The sequence below is a fragment of the Dendronephthya gigantea genome, unplaced genomic scaffold (genome assembly GCF_004324835.1).
Source record: "Dendronephthya gigantea isolate DGI-Jeju-01 unplaced genomic scaffold, DenGig_1.0 000034F, whole genome shotgun sequence".
Classification (NCBI taxonomy): Eukaryota; Metazoa; Cnidaria; class Anthozoa; order Malacalcyonacea; family Nephtheidae; genus Dendronephthya; species Dendronephthya gigantea.
The window spans coordinates 1554532-1573035 of NW_021163044.1; the positions used below are offsets into that span (position 1 = coordinate 1554532).

The 18504-nt window shown below is 37.1% G+C and overlaps 3 protein-coding genes across 3 annotated transcripts; all 3 read right to left on the bottom strand.

Annotated features, from left to right (window-relative positions):
• Positions 1-1187: 1187 nt before the first annotated feature.
• Positions 1188-6182, bottom strand: LOC114525438 (receptor-type tyrosine-protein phosphatase S-like). Its single transcript, XM_028546791.1, has 18 exons — positions 6004-6182; positions 5736-5878; positions 5517-5620; positions 4645-4732; positions 4502-4569; positions 4340-4373; positions 4115-4212; positions 3928-4047; positions 3712-3860; positions 3448-3589; positions 3175-3321; positions 2992-3091; positions 2825-2901; positions 2505-2636; positions 2113-2241; positions 1860-2014; positions 1539-1674; positions 1188-1429 (listed from the first exon to the last, which is right to left on the bottom strand). Exons 1-18 carry the CDS (start codon positions 6084-6086, stop codon positions 1355-1357), a joined length of 1980 nt encoding a protein of 659 aa, XP_028402592.1. The 5' UTR covers positions 6087-6182; the 3' UTR covers positions 1188-1354.
• A 193-nt stretch (positions 6183-6375) lies between these two features.
• Positions 6376-9729, bottom strand: LOC114525361. The gene is made up of 8 exons (XM_028546623.1): positions 9438-9729; positions 9078-9150; positions 8589-8841; positions 8413-8470; positions 7521-7787; positions 7011-7089; positions 6646-6919; positions 6376-6585 (listed from the first exon to the last, which is right to left on the bottom strand). Exons 3-8 carry the CDS (start codon positions 8832-8834, stop codon positions 6376-6378), a joined length of 1134 nt encoding a protein of 377 aa, XP_028402424.1. The 5' UTR covers positions 8835-8841; positions 9078-9150; positions 9438-9729.
• A 5527-nt stretch (positions 9730-15256) lies between these two features.
• On the bottom strand, positions 15257-18405 carry LOC114525362. The gene is made up of 3 exons (XM_028546625.1): positions 18248-18405; positions 15855-16160; positions 15257-15552 (listed from the first exon to the last, which is right to left on the bottom strand). The coding sequence occupies exons 2-3, from the start codon at positions 16132-16134 to the stop codon at positions 15257-15259; spliced, it is 576 nt and encodes a 191-aa protein (XP_028402426.1). The 5' UTR covers positions 16135-16160; positions 18248-18405.
• Between the last annotated feature and the right edge of the window lie 99 nt (positions 18406-18504).

An 18504-nucleotide genomic window follows, 5' to 3' on the forward strand; every position in this document is an offset into this window, starting at 1 on the left:
CAGGTTGCACCGATAAACAATCACCCATTACACACGCCGGTTATACATAGCAGACGAACATTGTACGAGTCCCACCCTGGATAAATCAAAATTATACTTATATATTTCCTCATCATCCTTGCCCTTTGGCTTTGCCCTCACCGTGAATCCCCTAAAGAGATTATTTGTGTTTGGTTCACGCTGCATGAATCGTCATTATCGTCAGACTGTCTCATGACAATATATACACAATATATGTAGCCGGATAAAAACAATTTCGCCAAAATTCAGGCTTTTTATATACTAAACGTTGTCGCCGACAATATAAGAGAGTTTTTTTACATAATGATTAAGGTTGTCTTTATTCTAAAAGGAACATTTGTCACTGGAATAAATAAACTCACCTTTATTCGGCTTTTAATAGTCCCACATTGTCGGTCAAGTGCTCAAGACAACTGACACTCATCGAAGATAAACATCCAACAGCCATAAATTATGCAATAAGTGTAACCATAGTGCGTAACACAGTGGATGATATTGCATGCATAATATCATTCACAGATGATATAAGCTATTAGCTACATCAAAAGAATATAGAATGCATTGCCCACCCTACATGCAAGCGCCAAGATGGCGGATCCATGTAATAATCATCCCGTTCTTGCCGTTTAAAAAAGGCGCTAAACTGCATTTTTCTCTTTTATTATTACTCAAAATATTGTATTTTTAAAATATCAAAGTACAAAATATAGTATTTACCATGTTATAAAACTTATTTCATTTTTGAAACTTCTACAAATGAGCAATTCCATGCATGTATATAATATATCAGCTTACTAATACTAATTCTGCGTTTGTTTCATTCGAGAAAATGGATTTAAATGTAAAAAGAACTACAACCAAGCGAATTCCAACCCACAAATTCTATCTATGAATAATACGACCATACCATAATGATTTACTGTATGTATAATGGAAAGGTTTCTTCTTATATGTAATCGATTCTGCAGCAAGCAGTGGTGCATGAAATTAAAAACACATACGAAATGAAAGTTGGAATGTGTTTGACGCTTACGTTCACTTGTTTTGTTAAAATATAACACAAGTATCTCTATTGTTATGATCATCAAACATGCATCAATTCTATTTCTCAATGGAATGGGTTGGATTCAGCTGAACAATTATGTATATAATATGTGAGGTTTGTGAGGTTTCCAACTTGCGCTATCTACCATCGCAACAAATCATCAACAAATGTATAAAAAGTATAAACAAATTCAACAACACTACCGTTTTCCGCTTTGAGCGTATGAAAACTAAGCTATTCTCTACCCTTAAACGTTTTAAATTTCGTTTCTACCGACTAACGCATTTGTTACTCAAAATTTGAGTATTCACCAAAGTCATCCAAGTATGCCATTAAGGCTGTGTAGCAAAACTGATATTGCTCCTAAAAAGTAAAATTATTAGTAATTTTAGCTCGCATGGCCTGGAGCTATACACTTTGAACAAGCTTCATTTTCAATTCACTTTTCTTGTCTATTATACAATGTACTTACAGCATTTTCGACAAACTGTGGTCGTGTTCCTCTGATGATTTTAATCGCCTGAAAGACGTCCATCGATTGTTCAATTTTCATTCTTTCGAGCAGGTTTGAAATGGCAATAAACGTTCCCGTACGACCCGCTCCATCGCTGAAATAAAAGTAAAGAGTCGCATTATTTTTTCTGACCGGGATGCAAGCATACCCGAATTTTTAAATCATGGAGTCCCATAATTTTGTCACGAGCATAATTGGGCGTGTCACCCCCGTGCCTTGATGTGTTAGTGCAAAGAATCGTTATGAGAATCGTGATAATAATTATTGAACAAGTGCTACCTGCATGCAACAATAACCGGTCCTCCACCGTGGCTCTGTCGTGATTTCTCGACCAATGACGTCAAACTAATAACTCCACGTCCGTTTTGAGGAACACGATGGTCTGGCCACTTCGTGTACTGGAAGATATTGACGACCCGTCCATCTGACAAATCCTGCAGCGAAATATTATGTTGATTCTGAATTAGGCTAAGACTGCACAAAATATACGTATTATCCTGCGTTTATATCCTATACAAATTACTCTACATACTGGATAAGACGCTAAGATGAATTTCCTTGTCCAAATTCCATCTGAATCTTTCTCTGAGTCCAACTGAACAGTCAAGCTGCCATACAAAGTTGGTTTCCCCCTTTCTGACGGCCAAAATCTCGGAAATGACTACATACAATGCAGAAAACAGATTACATTTTCCAGGTACAATGTTTAAGAAAACCTTCTATATATCATCGCTATCATCAGGATTTATGGAAAATGCCAGCTTGAAGGTATTACTACTGAAAGAAGCTATTTCAAAGCGAAAATTTAGTATAATACCATTTAAACTTCTTATTGTATGTGCTTGAACTTAGAAAATCCCATTCATTGTAAGTGCTGCTTGCTCAAAATGACTTAACAATTACATGATACATGATCAAACGTACCGTTCCATCTTTGATGTTGTTTAACAACACAATGGTAGAGGATTTCTGCGTATGAATCAGCCGCCAAAAGTCGTTGATTGTGGCAGGCAGCGGGCTTTGTGTAGCGATGAAGTAGTTCCTACCCAAATAACCCTGAGTTTGAAGAGAACATTGTTTCCGTTAAACAAAAAGATAAAATTCGTTGGCTGACTGTACTAAGGGTTAAGAAATGACCATTTTTCATTTTAGAAGCAATGAAATATATCTTAGGTCTTCATGGAAGGGTTACAAAATGATAATATTTCTTCCTAAATTCTACAAACCAAGAAACAAAAACCTACGTGAACAAACACAGCGTTGATGTAGTCGGAATTATCCACTCCATCGAGATACGGAAGAGGAACTCTGTTGCTCTCCGCTAGAATAAGAAAAAACATTTGCTCCTATAAAATGCTAAATGGAAGCGAGCCCTGTCGACCCCAGTCGTCATAAAAGCAGTTTGATGTACCTGGGTAGACATTCTTGTTACGATTCTTGTTGTAATTTTCTTCTGACAGTCCTGCAGAGCATTCATCGTCCGATATCTTTGGAGATACCTCACCCAGTATCTGAAAATATAGCAAACCAATGCAAAGAATTTGCTGATTAAAATTGCTGCAAAAGAACCACTTAACAAACAGTTAAAGCGAACCTTGAATTTAGCCTGGAAACCTGTCATCCCGCCGGCCATGACTTTTGAAAGATTCTTTGTTTCATCCATGATTTTGTTCGAATCTACTCCATTGTTACCACAGACGATGGTCTCCAAAATAGCTTCGTGGATGAAAACATACTGTTCCTAAAGGTAATGAAAATATACAGTTCCTAAAGGTCTTGTTTAGTTTAGTTTGGTTACGTCACCTTTTAATAACACGAAGAGCTCTGAAGACGACTAAACTGGAGTGTTACTAAAAAAGAACCTTACCAAAGTCTGGACCATGTTCATCCTTCTTTCTCTCATTGCGCTGACTTGTCCAAACACATCCACGGAATTTGTGACACCTTTCTCAAGTTTGTCAAGAATCGTATCAATAGCAAGAAAAACACCAGTTCGGCCAACACCAGCGCTATTGAAATGGGATTGTTAAAAAGATCAACTATTTTTCTCCGTTTTCCTCCATTAAACTTAATGGGCTTTCAGGAATATCGAAATATATTCATAATAAAAAATTGCACTGTATTATAGCACCTGCAGTGAACAACAATAGGTCCAGACTGTTGCAGATGATGAGTTCGATAATGTCTCCTGAAATCCAGGAGCTGAGTGGGATATTTGGGTACACCATGATCCGGCCATGATTGAAAGTAATAATGGCGCACTTCTCTTTCCTCTCCATCCTACAGCGTAATAAGAACACATTAAATTGAATTATTCCAAGCTCGAAGTATGAATCGTTGAAGTTACCTTTGTAACCCGCATAGTGTGCGTCACGTGGTAAGCAAACTCTTCAGTCTTCATCAAGGTTACTTCAATATTGCCATACATTTTACTTCCATCGTCAGGCCAATATTTCTCACATTTGGGCTGCAAATAGAGCACCAACGTTAACAGGAAGTAAAGGAAGCGAAAAATTGGGCATCCGCAGCAGTACCTTCCCAAGCTCGACAAGAGATGTTACCATAACAACGGAGTAACACCTCTGTTCCCAAATCATCCTCCACATATCATTCTCAGTTTGAAGAGTAGGCCCTTGTGTGGTGGAGGAAGAAATAAAACATGCTTTAGCCTTTAGGGCAATATGACATGAACTAATTTGAACATAATTTTGAGCCTACGTAGACTGTTGCTAAAAGTATTCATTTTGAACAGGACTTACCCTGAGTTGCAATGTATGAATTTTCCTTGATCCCCTAAGTGCAAAAAACGATCGTGTATTTACATTACCCTACGCATTTCTATTCCGTAGAAGCTTGTATGCATTCAAAACCGCTATGAATTTGACATACAAAATTATTCAATTGAACAAAAGAAGACTCACGTCTATGTAGCTTGCGTTGATGTAATCCTCGTGTTCATCCCCAGAGAGAACAACGCGACAATGGTCGTCTAAAATGGAATAATAACAATTTTAATGGATGCAGCAAAACGTTTGAACAGATTTGACGCGACAAAGCAACCTACATGTTACAATGTTCCCATATCTGTTCTTCTTCTTGTTAAACGGTTTCCTGGACACTTCCCAGGATGTATTGGTATTTTTAGGCAGATCCTGCGTTTTAATTTAGAAAAACAATACGTCAACCCTAAGGAGACAGCAATGGAGATAGTTTAAGGCTTGCAATTGCGAACATGCTGCACGAAAAGCCTCACGATTTCTATCATCCTTTTAACTGGGACCCATATATTTGGAGCAGGAAAGGTTAGCTCTCTTCGAAGATCTATATTAATCTATTTTGGAGTTAACAATAAAGGTATGGCTGTTTGGTACCAATGAACACAAAACATACAGTATACTTCGTCCATTCTCTTCCATCCTCTATACTTAGAGGAAGCAAAACCAAAGAGGAATCAAATCCTCTTTGAAGATTTATTTTGTCTCATTTAGAACAAGCAGTGAAGATTGTCGGTTTAGTACAAATGAATTCAAAGCATCACAGTTTTACTGCACAGGAAAGTATGTATCACAACGATGTTTGAGAGAAAAGTAACCATCAAATTAGTAATCATGCCACGCAAAGATATAACGTATAGATGCCTTAAAAATGTCTACGTTGCAACACCATCAGAAACTTCTTTCAACTGTCACTTGACTCATCTTCTGTTAGATCGTGATTAGATCATGTCCGTCTAATCGGTCCGTCTGTCTTTCTGTCTGTTTTCGTTTTTAAATAGCTGTGGGTGGCCTTAGCTAAGGTGTTATAGCCCTGTTGTTACCTGCTTATGTATGTGTCGTTGTTTTTCATGTGCATGAAGTTTTTAAACAAATAAATAAAAATAAATGAGTAAATGCGATAATCACTACAAGTACTATTTTGTACCCAACTACTACTTACATCGTATTCCTTATGAAATTCGTAATTATCTTTCTGTTTCATTTCGTTCACATAATGCGCAAATTCTGCAATCTGAATAGAAGGGTGTTCTTTCTGTTCCGCTTCTGGGAAGTCAAGATAATTATCAAAACCATGATTAGTGTGAACAATGAAGCATTTCATTCGCAGCTTGTGAAAAAAAAAAATACAACGACAAAGCATTTAATTTTACTGACGTACCAGGTTGATTTGAATAAATATCTTCATCAATGGCAGCCTCCTCGTTGTGTCTATCATTGCCATCGTTGTCAATTCCCCTCATCTCACCACCAATGTCCTTCTCATCAACTGGATCTTTGTGAAAATATTGTCTGAAGGTCCCCCTTTAAAGAAAGCACGGTCGAAAGAGGTGAACAGCAAGATATAGAAGGAATTTTATCGCGAGAATACATCTAAAAAAATAATCCTGAAGGAAAGATTGTTGTGGGTAAAGAGTAGAGATTCTTACCTTCTATATAAAAAGATGATGGTAAGTACAACTAGGATTACAATAAGAATGACACCGATTGAGGCACCAATGGCTGCTGCCATATCATTGTCATCACCTCTAGCAGCCTCTGTTTTAGGTATCTTTGTGGAAATGGAAGGAGTCCTCGAACCGGTAGTTATAGTGCTAGTGGTGGTGGTGGTGGGGGTGGTGGAGGGGGGAGTTACTATGATTTAAAATGATTTTGAATTACCATGATTATAACGATTATTAACTGCTAGCTGTTGTGGTTCGTACATATGAAAATTCTGCATGAAGTTTTTAGCCAAATTCTGGGGTGATTTCAGTAAACCACCCAAGCATTAAAGTATTTTACCTTTAAAACTAAATGGCTCAGTCCAGTATGACCAGTAAACGTTCTAAACGAAAAGTCAAATACTTGATTGTAAGTAAATCGTATTTCAACTTTCCAAAATCAAATACGGTCCACTTGTGCAAACGAACCAAGACTTGCTGAACAAGACCAGTATTCAATACGGTATCCAGGTTGACTGCAGTGTAATCCACTGCTTGCAACGTACAATACTGCGTAACATATTTAACCTAATAATTAACGAACCATAATCATATATACACCAATCATTCACGAAAAGTTCAACCTACCCCGGACCTATCCGTATTTCGTTGTGCAATTCTGAACGTCGCATCCTCTGAGCCAGGCATTACAACTTCAACAGGACTTCTTTTCTTCCTCGCAGAGGTCTTTTTCATTTTAAGATTTACCTCAATTTTACCATTCTTAAACTCAGCTATGTCGAAAACCCGTAAAACGAAGACTGCATTTTTCTTTGCGTCTGCAGGAGTTTTCTCTTCCACGTTCAGATTTTCCAGTGGAGGAGGATTATTACTTCCTCGATATACTACCAATGAGACATTCCTGATGAGAAAAATGATCTCATTCATATGCAAATTATAAACGTTTTGGACAACCGTGGAGTAATTTAAAGACAGTATTACATAAAACGTACTTTATATTTTGGTTGCTATCTGGCTTTTTGAGTATTAAGATAAAGAAGTCTTCCATTCTCATCGGAGGATTTGGTGGCTCTGAAATAAAATGACAACATTATATCGCGGGGTATATGATGTGATGATAGTGGGTACTTACTGACTTTAGGGGGAATATATAGTAAGGGTATGTGATGCAAGACAGGGGCCGGCTGTGCGAAAGGAGTTTATCAATAGCGAATAAGTCAAAAAATGGAAAGGAAAAGTGGTAGTTAGGGAAAAAATGCAAGTGGTAGTTAGGGAAAAAGGAAAGTGGTAGTTAGGGAAAAAATGCAAGTGGTAGTTAGGGAAAAAGGAAAGTGGTAGCTAGGGAAAAAAGGAAAGTGGTAGTTAGGGAAAAGTAGAAATAACAGTGTCTCGAGGAAAAGGGGCAGTGTAGTTAGACGCGATGAATAAAAATATAATAATCACTTCTTCCTTTTAGGTTTAAAGTTTTAAGTATACTTTAAATTAGACTGCTGGGATCGTACTTGAATGGGTCAACCATGATTTCTTCGCCAGATCACTTTGTCCAGCCTGTGTCTTAACTTGCACTTCAAACGTATACTGCTTATCATATTCAGACACATGAATGGTGACAAACGTCTCTTTTGAAGTTGTTTCATTTCTTGACGCATTCAACACCCCGTAATATGCTTTATACTGCAAGACAGTCTGAACGCCAGGTAAACTCGGTTGAGACCAAGAAATATTATATTCTTTAAGGCCAGTAGATTCTATCTTTGATATATTAGGAGCTAAGAGAAGCAAAGAGAATATGGTGTAGGATATTAGCAAAACACAACAAGCATTTGCGAAGCCTTTTTCATTTCAAACGAACCTTCAGGAATAATAGAAAAGCGTGACGTGGTGTGGTGTGGCGTGACGTGGTGTGGTGTGGCGTGACGTGTGTGACGTGACGTGTGTGGTGTGACGTGGCGTGGTGTGGCGTGACGTGTGTGACGTGACGTGATGTGGTGTGACGTGGCGTGGTGTGGCGTGGCATGGCAAATGTAAATGAATGGCAATGAATGGTAAATCTAACAGAAGGCTATTTTATTGATATCCTGATTTCAATTCATTTTATGGGTATTTTCTGTACAAAAGGAGAACTAGTTGTATTAGCACATTGGCAATTAGCATGAGTGCCGACGTCTCTGAGTGTTTTGGTCAGGTATATATATAGAAGGAGATACTTGCATGGGAAGCTAAATATTGATTGCTGAACACTCTTTTTATCTTTCTATATTTTCTCTGGTAGGATCACGAGAATCCATCCAGTTTTTCAGACATTTTGGCCATGTCGTGGAACGTCATCACCCGGTCAGTGCGAACAACCGAAACTCTAAAAAGAACATGCAAGAGTAGCTCAAAAAACCATACCTGGTGGTTTTACCATAGTCCAAACATTTCTGCTCCATTCTGTTGTGTAGAAAGAGTTCTAAAACAATAAACGAGTTAGCGGGTTTTATAGCGTGGATTTATTTATAGGCGAAAGTGTAGGAAAAGGCAAACGATTTAGGAAGAACAACTTTTGTAGCGGTACATATAATCTTCACCTGGTTTTCAATGAACTTCAAAAACATGATGTAGCTTGAGTTCTGTTGTAAAACATGGTTTATGAATGTTTTATTTCCATATTTATACTCCTTGCCATCACCGATCACGAACGTCAAAGGCAGATCTTCAGCTTTTAAATGAGCAGTAATATAAGAATCTTCTGTGTCTGCCTGAGCTTCGAGTTTACTTGTATTGATATTCTCGCTTGGAGTTGGGCTGCTCGTTGCAGACTGCACGATAACCATGACGCTTCTAAATTGTATGAATATAAATTTACGTATAGTATAAAGTATACTGTCATTATAAACCAGGTACCTAAGACCTGTAATTTGGATTATAAATTATACTAGAAACACATCTATGCATAAATCTCCTTTACTATTTGAAACAATTTCTTTCTCTCTAAAATAGTAAAATAAGTCTATCGCTATGTGAATCGTAAACTATTAAACCTTCCTTCAAAATAGAAAATGTTTACAATGACTTACTTTATGTATGAAGCTGGTCTCGATAAATTAAACTGTAGGCTTGAGTAAGACTTCGCGGTGAGATTCACAGGCTCTAGATAACACAATTAATTGTTACAAAGAGAAATGAAAAGTAAAAATTAAGTTGAAATGATGAAAGGGACATTTATTGATTATTAATGTCAATGTTGTTATATAAGAACTGGAAAGAAGCAAATTTTTCAATTCGCAAAATTTACAGTATACTAAAATGAGGCGCTCATCGATTTTAAACATAGATTTATTTGGTAATATTAAAATTTGTCAGAAAGCATTTGTCATTTTGCTGAAGAAAAACACTAAAGATAGTATAGCAAAAACTAATCTCGTTTCCTTCCTTACCTCCGTTTGTTATTTTATTTAATTCAGAGCTTTTGTTTCCAAAACCAACTTTTGTGCCAGCGGATACAGTAACAAAGTACTTCGTTGAAGGTTGAAGATTCGAAATAACAAACGACAAGTCTGACGAAATATTCACGTCAGAACATTCCGGACGTTTGTCATTTTCTTCGGCAGAATGACAAATTTGATATCCTGTTAATCGACCATTCCAGAAACGTTTATCGAGAGCTTTCCAAGTTATTTCGAGCGAACTTTTATTACGGGATTTGAATGCAAGATGCTGTGGAGGTTTAGCAGGGACTATAATGGATAATGAAGGAAGAATGAATGCTGCATGCAGGTCATTGAATTTGAACTTAATATATATGGAACGCTGGATGTTTTCTGTTGAGAAATCAGCGTTTGGTTTTTCAATACAAATTTTCTAGCGTTACAGAATGTACATATCTGTGGTGATTGTACATCCAGGGAGGGGGGGGGGGGCAGAGTATATAGGCGTATAGTTCAGAAGTTATGCCGTCTCTTCATAAAACCACGCCGAGATATCTCAATAATTTCAAAGCAATACTTTATTCCCCTATATGCTTACCAGTTTCTTTGGTCGTGAAAGTTTTGTATTCTACTGAGGAATTCTGAGAATTACCATCCTGTGTCTGTATACCAACAGTATAGTTCTTGTATGGTTTAAGTCCTCGAAGAGTGTACGTATACTGACTATCATACATTGCACGAGATATTTTACGCACTTCAGTCCCGTTCAAATAAATAACAGAATGTGTTATGTACGAAGATTCATTAGGACCTGGTATGTTCCAAGACAGATGGGCAGAATAATTAGATGGTTTGATAATAAACTTCGTTACTTTAGCTGGAGTTTGGGCTAAAGAAACAGATCACTGCAATTATATACATTGAACTTAAAAGAAAAATCCAAGATTAAGATTCTGATCTATTGTTTTTTCGGTAGGATTTATAAAAACACTAGTGAAACCTTACCTTCACCGCAGAGATCTATTCTCAGACAAAAGAGTGTTGTTGCATTTAGTTTTATCATTATATATCTCGCATTGTATATATCAACGTCTGTAGTCGATGGTTGATGACTGTTTTGATTTCCTATCACCTGAAAGTGGAATATTTGTAGCGTAAAATAGAGTTCAAAAGATTTTAACACGAATTTCATCTCTGAAAATATTCTGGTACAGGCACTATTTGAGATCTAAGATTGACGATTTGACGTTAACGGCAAACCAATAACCGAAAACTTTAATTCACATTAGAAAGTATGAACACTATACAGGATTTCGACAGCTTAGTTTACATTTCATGCTTCAATTTTTATGGTCAAGATCCCCCAGCATCAAGACAGCTAATTGTTAAGGACGAATACGAATTTTAGTTTCACGTTAAAATGGCTATTATCACTACCTTTATTGCATGATTTTTATCCACCAAACTTTCATTATGACTGTATTTCAAAGAATATGATTCACCCCAATTTATTCGGGCCTTATCCCCCATAACCACAACTTCAGTTATGTGATATTCGTTTTGAAGGTCAATCTTAAGATATTTGTCTCCAGACTCTGTTGGACACCAACCATCGCTAGAAAACCTCGCTTCTTTGTACTTGGTATTGTCAGTAGAACCACTTCCAGAAAATATCACGTCTGGAAACTTGGTGCGGTTCTGTAATAATGCATTCTCACATATCTTGCCTAAAACGAGGACGGTTTTTTGATCTGACACGTGATTATCGTGTGAATCATGAGAATCATAAGAAACAGATGAATACTAAAATTAATTTGATAAAATCTTATATACTCACATTTCACATATGGCGCCTTAACTGTTGTCGTTGTTACAGAGGGATTAAGGTGGACACAACATTTCTCGTTTTGAGGTACGTCATAACATAAGTCACCACTTGCAATTTCACGACCTAGCCCGATTCCCTCAGTCTTAACAATGCTCCCCACTGTCCCTTTAAATCCCAAGTGCTGACACAACGATTTTTCAAGAGTGATGTTCCAGGTTTCGTCTATCACTTTTCTCCAAGCGGAACCATCATTTATTTCAATAAAACCTTCGTTCGGTGACTTTGATAATCTCATGTTGGGAGCTAAAACTGTAGAACAATGTATATCATTTCAAATTAGCGTTATTATCCGAACATTTTGCTTTTGCATCACAGATCCCAACTTCCTCCATCTGAAATTGCGAGAAATTTCGTGCGAGTAATATTTTTAGTGGAAGGCGGTTCACCATGAGGCGAAATTTTTCGATTAAATGATCAGGATCGAGTGGATCCGAATCAGTCGACTTCTAACAAATGAAAAGAAACCTGAGCGACGTCAAAAACAGTCCTAAGGTTAATTTCTACTAGAGCGATTTTTATACATGGCATCACAAAATTTAATTTTTTCTGTTGAACAGAACGATAACGCATCATAGCCCACCTGTGGTTATGGGACTCATATAATTATCCACACAAGTGTACTCGATATAAAGTTCTTTTGTAGTATCAGGACAATGTTGTGATGACAGTAAATCATTGTCAATGGTCAGCTCACAAGATCTGTTTCCCCCACAAAGAGATTTCACTTCACAACTTGCTTGTCGACTACATTTCTTATCAATATTTGCATTGGCATTAAATGTTGCAGCATCAATGAAATTTCCATAATTAGCTTTGTGGATCACCATACGTTGTATTGGAGAACAATGAACATCTTTCATTTTGTCGCCAAACTGAGTCACTGAACCTAACAATGGAGACGTTTATAAAAAATGCACATTCATGTCATATCAGAAACAAACATAAGAGACACTCGGCCCATAGAACGTGCTCTGATTTTTCGCAATAAATTAATGTCGCAAAAGCCAGATGACATAAAGTTTAACACTAGGTATTATTCCTATCTATAGATTTTCCATATCTACAGTATAGTGTGTCGCAAGAGAATGGGAAAAGTGACTGAGATATTTTCTCTTTATTTCCCCTTTCCCTCTCAATCATGACAAAAGGTCTCTTTTTTCATCCCCCCCCTCCGCGACGAAGAAATCCCTAAAAAGGCACTGGTTTAGTCCCCTCTCTTTAATCTTCTCTCCCCGCAAACTGTGCTAGTTTACACGGTGCTATTTTAGAAGGCCGGCAAAAGATTTTTAAATCAATTAAACAGCAAGATAACGGTGAGCAGTCGGTTGAAAGAATACCCCCTCTGATTACAACTTACAGAGTGCATGTTGCACTTATACAGGAAGAAACGATCCAATTTGTAAGTTCAATGGCAAAGTAATTTTACGTACCGAAAGTAATTTTTTGTGCTGCTACTTCGGTGCATGAAGTATCTTTCACGTCAACATACTGCGAAGTAGGCTGAACACATTCATCCGCATTGTAAAGATATAGAGATTCACCGGTTGTTTGTTTTATACGATGTTTTGTGTTGTTTGCAAAGTCTCTCCCAACCTGATTTTTACCGTCATATATAAACAAACGTTTTTCGTAATGAGGATGATCAGACACGACGTTTCCTTCTGTCTCGATATTATGCAATACTTCGTTATCAAGATAACGGAACAACGCAAAATCACTCCAGCAGTTGGTGGCCATTTCAATATAATAACGGGTGCCATAGCTATTTGTGCTAAAGGTTGGAGTTTCAGCTGCGAGACACTTTCCTGACTGAGTGTGTCTGAGGAAAAACCCTTGACAACGGAAGAATAAAAATGAGTTTTTTAACATTCTCTTTAATACAGATCATACGAACTTAAGATCTTCATTCTTGAGGGTGGATGAAAAAACCAAAAACACCTCTTAAATCATGATCGGAAGGATACCTAATCATAATTCACGATGGAATATTCAAAAATTTTATTTTAACTCACTTTTAGCTCGAAAATTTTATCAACAAGGAGAATTAGAACATAATTTTTAGAAGCGCGGTTAGTTGCATGCAAATATGTTGAATTACTACCGTATTTCCAGTGTTCTTATACACTTGAGAAAAATATTGTCATTGGTGCAATACAACCTTCACAGTAGCAGTGTTGAAGTAGAAAGGACAGTATACTAAGCCTTTATTATTAGCGTGCAAAACCAAATGAAGATGACGTAATAGGGCAAAATGGAGACATGCAGTCAGTTTCTAAATCAACAATCTAAATTTACTACAAACGTACTAAAGCTCACTTTAAACCAAAGCGTAGAAGTAGGAGTAAAAGCAACAGGTAGAGTGGCTCATTCAATAATTATAAGCCCAACCAGGTTCACACTTGGCATCTTTATTCTTACCTGCTCTTTTAGTTTTATAACTTTTGTAGACCGCTATGGACTTTTTTGAATATCCATCCTGTGACATTATGCCAACTTTATAATAAGTGTTAGGTTTCAGACCTCGAAGAATGAAATTATTTCCATATTGTACACGAGATATTCTTTCCCTTTCAGTGCCGTTCAAGTAAATGATGAAATGTGTAATATAAGAAGATGTTTTAGCCACTGGTATTGTCCACGATAGATTGACAGAATAGAACGATGGTTCAGCGACAATCCTTTGTACGGGAGCAGGCGTTTGGACTGGAACGAGAATAACAAAGCGTTTATTCGCTTTATACTACAGCAGGTGAACATGCTTGAGCTGAGAGAATTTAAACTGAAAAAATATCTCTTTATAGTAAAGTCTTTAGGTTTATTTTTGTGCCGCATTTACAAAACCTTCTCAACCTCATCTCTCTCTTCTCTTCATACCATTAAATAGTAAATTATGCGGTTTCCGGCGATTAAAGATTCTACCGACTCACCTTCCCCACACACTTCTATTCTAAGGCAAAAGTCTGCGCTCTCATTTGTTTTCAACTTTATGTATCTGACATTATAAATGTCGATGTCTGTTGCCGATGCTTGAAATCCGTTATGATTACCATTTATCTATAGAAGAGGTTTTGAAAAAAATGAATTACTTCAGTTGAGAATGCGTTACACGATTGTTTTCTTATCTTGTTGCAGTTGCTTTAATACTAAAAATAACAGCAGTTAGTATATTCTATAAATTCGAGGTTTTACCCCGATATATTTTCGTCATCTGTTCCTAGTCATTCCAAAAAGTGCATGGCATTTCTGCTATAACGATTCGTTTGTTTTAGTATTTTAAAGCGGTTGGTATTAATCTTGACGATGGCATTAATTTATATATTTCCCATTTCAACATTTCCCAGTGGTATATTGATCACGTATCAGAGATATATTCACGTACTAACCTGTAAACCACTACTACCGTCTACCAAACTTTCATTATGACTGTATTTCAGTGAATATGATCCACTCCACTTTGTCTGATCTTTATCACCCATAACCACAACTCGTGTTATGTGATATTCGTTTTGAAGGTCGAGCTTAAGATATTTGTTTCCAGACTCTGTTGGACACCAACCATCGCTAGAAAACCTCGCTTCTTTGTACATGGTATTGACAGTAGAACCACTTCCAGAAAATATCGCGTCTGGAAACTTAGTTTTGTTTTGTAATAATGCATTCTCGCAAATTTTACCTAAAACAGAGAACAGTTTTTTGAAGGTGAGCAAGCTAAACAAGAGCAAAAGGTTAGGTTTTCTGTGTTTAGGAAGAAATTCACTAATATGGAAAGAGCCTGGTAATTTAGTTTGGTTCTGTAACAACGCATGCTCGCACAACTTACATAAAACAATTAAAGAATAGTTTTTTGAAAGGTGATTGACAAGTTGAACCAGACCAAAATGTTATTTTGTCTGTATTTAAAGTCTATGATTTAAGACACTAAAATGTTTTAACTAAAACTCTACTCACATGTTAAATATGGCGCGTCAACTGCCGACGTTGTTGTAGAGGGATAAAGATGGACACTGTTGTTCAGAGGCGCATCATAGCATAGGTCACCAATTACAATTTCCTGACCTGTGCTAATTTCCTTCGTTTTAGCAACATTCCCCACTGTCCCATCAAACCCGAAGTGCTGACACAGCGATTTTTCAAGAGTGATATCCCAGATCTCCTCTTTTACTTTTCTCCAAGTGGAACCATCCTTTATTTCAACGAAACCTTCGTTTGGTGACTTTGAAAATCTTATTTTGGCAGCTAAAACAGACAATGTATATTTATAATAATTTCATGTTTTTTTTCAGTTGTCATCGATCAAGCCAAACTGTCCTAAGGTTCCTTTCTACTCGAGCGACTTTTATTTGTCTCACAAAATTTGGTCAAAAAGACTTCAATTTTGCGCATATGAACATGACCGTTGGAAAACTTTCAAGTGCAAGTTGAAAGCACCCAAAGCAGTCGTCGAATTCTCGATGGCGCATCATACCTGTTGTTATAAGGGTAGTGTAACTAAAGAAGCCTTCATTGCTTAGAAGAATTTACTATAGCGCATATCATACCTGCTTTTATGGGATTCACATAGCTATCAACACAAGTGTACTCGATATAAATTTCTTTAGTTTTATCAGGACAATATTGTGATGACAGTAAATTATTGTCAACGGTCAGTTCACAAGATCTGTTTCCACCACAAAGAGATTTCACCTGACAACTTGTTAGACGACTACACTGCGCATCAATAGCTGCATTCGCATCAAATGTTCCGCTATTATTGAAATCACCATAATAAGCTTTGTGGATCACCATAAGTTGTATTGGAGAACAATGAACATCTTTCATTTTGTCTCGGTACTGCGTCACTGAACCTAACAATGGAGACCGGCGGTTATAAACTATGCACATTCATGTCGTGATAAACATATAGGGAACGAACAGAAGGGTCACTCGGTCTTTACAACTTTCCCTGATCTCTACGCGATGAACTCGTCAGAATAATGGCGGCCTGGCCATTTTAGCGTGTTCACATGACATTGATGGTCAGCACGTAATACGGTATGCGTGGCGACACAAACCTAAACTCTCTCACTTGAGTTATATCTAGCTACTGGATATACCCTATACAGTGCAATGACATAGCCTTAGGTTATTTTTTCTGAGGATGACCCGGACTTCAATTTACGGAGTCACATGCACCATTTACAACAGAAAAAAACGGCCACCTTTTAAGTTAAATGACGAGGATTTTTTCAAAAAGATGCAATAAGAATTGTCAAGAGAGAGGATTTTAAAATGTACTCTTTGGAAATATAAATATTAAAGCCCAACATAGTGCTTTCGGTAAAGCCATAAAAGACAATTTAAGCCATTTGAGAGTAATAAAAATATATTAGATAGTTACGTTTCGTCTTAACTTAAGACATCTTCAGACTAAATGATAAATTACATGATAATTTGAATATGTAGACTGCATGGTAATATATTTACAAGGTATCAATTTACAAAGGGTGATATAACAAGGACAAAGTGAGGACATGAGTGGACAAGGGACAGAAACGTCACGACACGATGACAATACGAAGTAAGGACTAAAATAAATTGAGAGGGATAGAGTTGCTTTGAACATTAAGAGAAGCTAAGGCTTAAGTTTGGTGATGGGGAGACTTTCATGTATCATTAGCTCATAAGAGTCAGATGAGGAGGAGAGGATTCTAAGTACGTCAAAGCCTTTAAGTGAGAATGTATACTGGACATAACAGGGCTTGAGGTCTGTTTACCAGTGATGGGTGATATTCCCAAGTGCTCTGATATTCTGGTATGTAGATGATGCGTAGTTTGACCCACGTACGACGCGGAACAGCATCGACACTTAAATAAATAAACTACACCAAATCTCAGGTACTTAGGGACTTTATCTTTAAAAAGAAAGAGTGAAGAACCTTCTAGTGGAACGAAAAACAAATCTAACATCCAAATGCAGAAAAGCGGCGCTACAAAGAGGGTTGATTTGATTGCGAATCTGAATAGAGTGTAAACCAGTAAAAGGGAGACAAAAATAGATGATTTTCTTAGGTGGTGTTAGGATAGGCGGTTTTGGATCGAACGTATTATCGAGAAATTTTAGGACCAGACGGTCGAATAAATGTGAAGGAAACCCGTTGACTTGGAATAACTTCCTAACAATTTCGAGTTGGGCGTGAAAGTTTTCATAGCTCGAGCAGAGATTGAAAATGCGATGGAGTAAACATGATATTACAAAAGCAGCGTTTATAACTGAGTGGTATAAAGCTATGGAAATTCGTGAAGAGACCAGTAAACGTAGGTTTGCGATACACCGAAGTTGTAAACTTCCCGTTAGAGCGTAATATCTCAACATCAAGAAAAGGGAGCTTGCCATTGTGTTCGTTGTCAGATGTGAAGGATATATTGGGATGTTGTCAGTTGAGATAATCAAGGAAGAGAGGTGCGTGATCCAGAAGACATCAGAAGAGAAGGAAGCAATCATCTACATAGCGTCGATAGAGTACTGGTTTGAATAAGGTGACAGTTTTGGAGCCATATTTGTTCATAAAAAGACATGAATATATGTTCGCGAAAAGTGGACCTAAGGGCCTGCCCATTGCCACGCCATCCACTTGTTGGTATAGACGATCATTGACTGTGAAATGCATGGCAGTTCTTAACAGATAGGGACAAGAGTTTTTCAAATTCAGCACGGCCAAGGCCTTGAAAGAACTCGTACTCGGAAAAAAGGTTGTTACAAGTTAAAGGTTGTTAAATGTTGTTAAGGTTATTATATTTTCATTACTCTCAAATGGTTTAAATTGTCTTTTATGGCTTTACTGAAAGCACTAAGTTGGGCTTTAATATTTATATTTCGAATACGCTTTCCGCCCGGCACGTCTCTGGCAACAGTACTCTTTGGAAAAATTAAGTGTAAAATATTTTTACTTACCAAAAGTAAACTTTTGTTCTGCTGTGTTGCTACATTTTTCATTTTTTACGTCGACATACTGTCCACTAGGCTTAGGCTGAACACAATCATTCACATCGTAAAGAAATAAAGATCCACCAGTTGTTTGTTTTATACGATGTTTCGTGCTGTTTGCAAAGTCTCTCCCAACCTGATTTTTACCGTCATATATAAGCAAACGATTTTTATATCTTCCATATTGAGACACGATGTTCCCTTCTGTCTCGATATTATGCAAC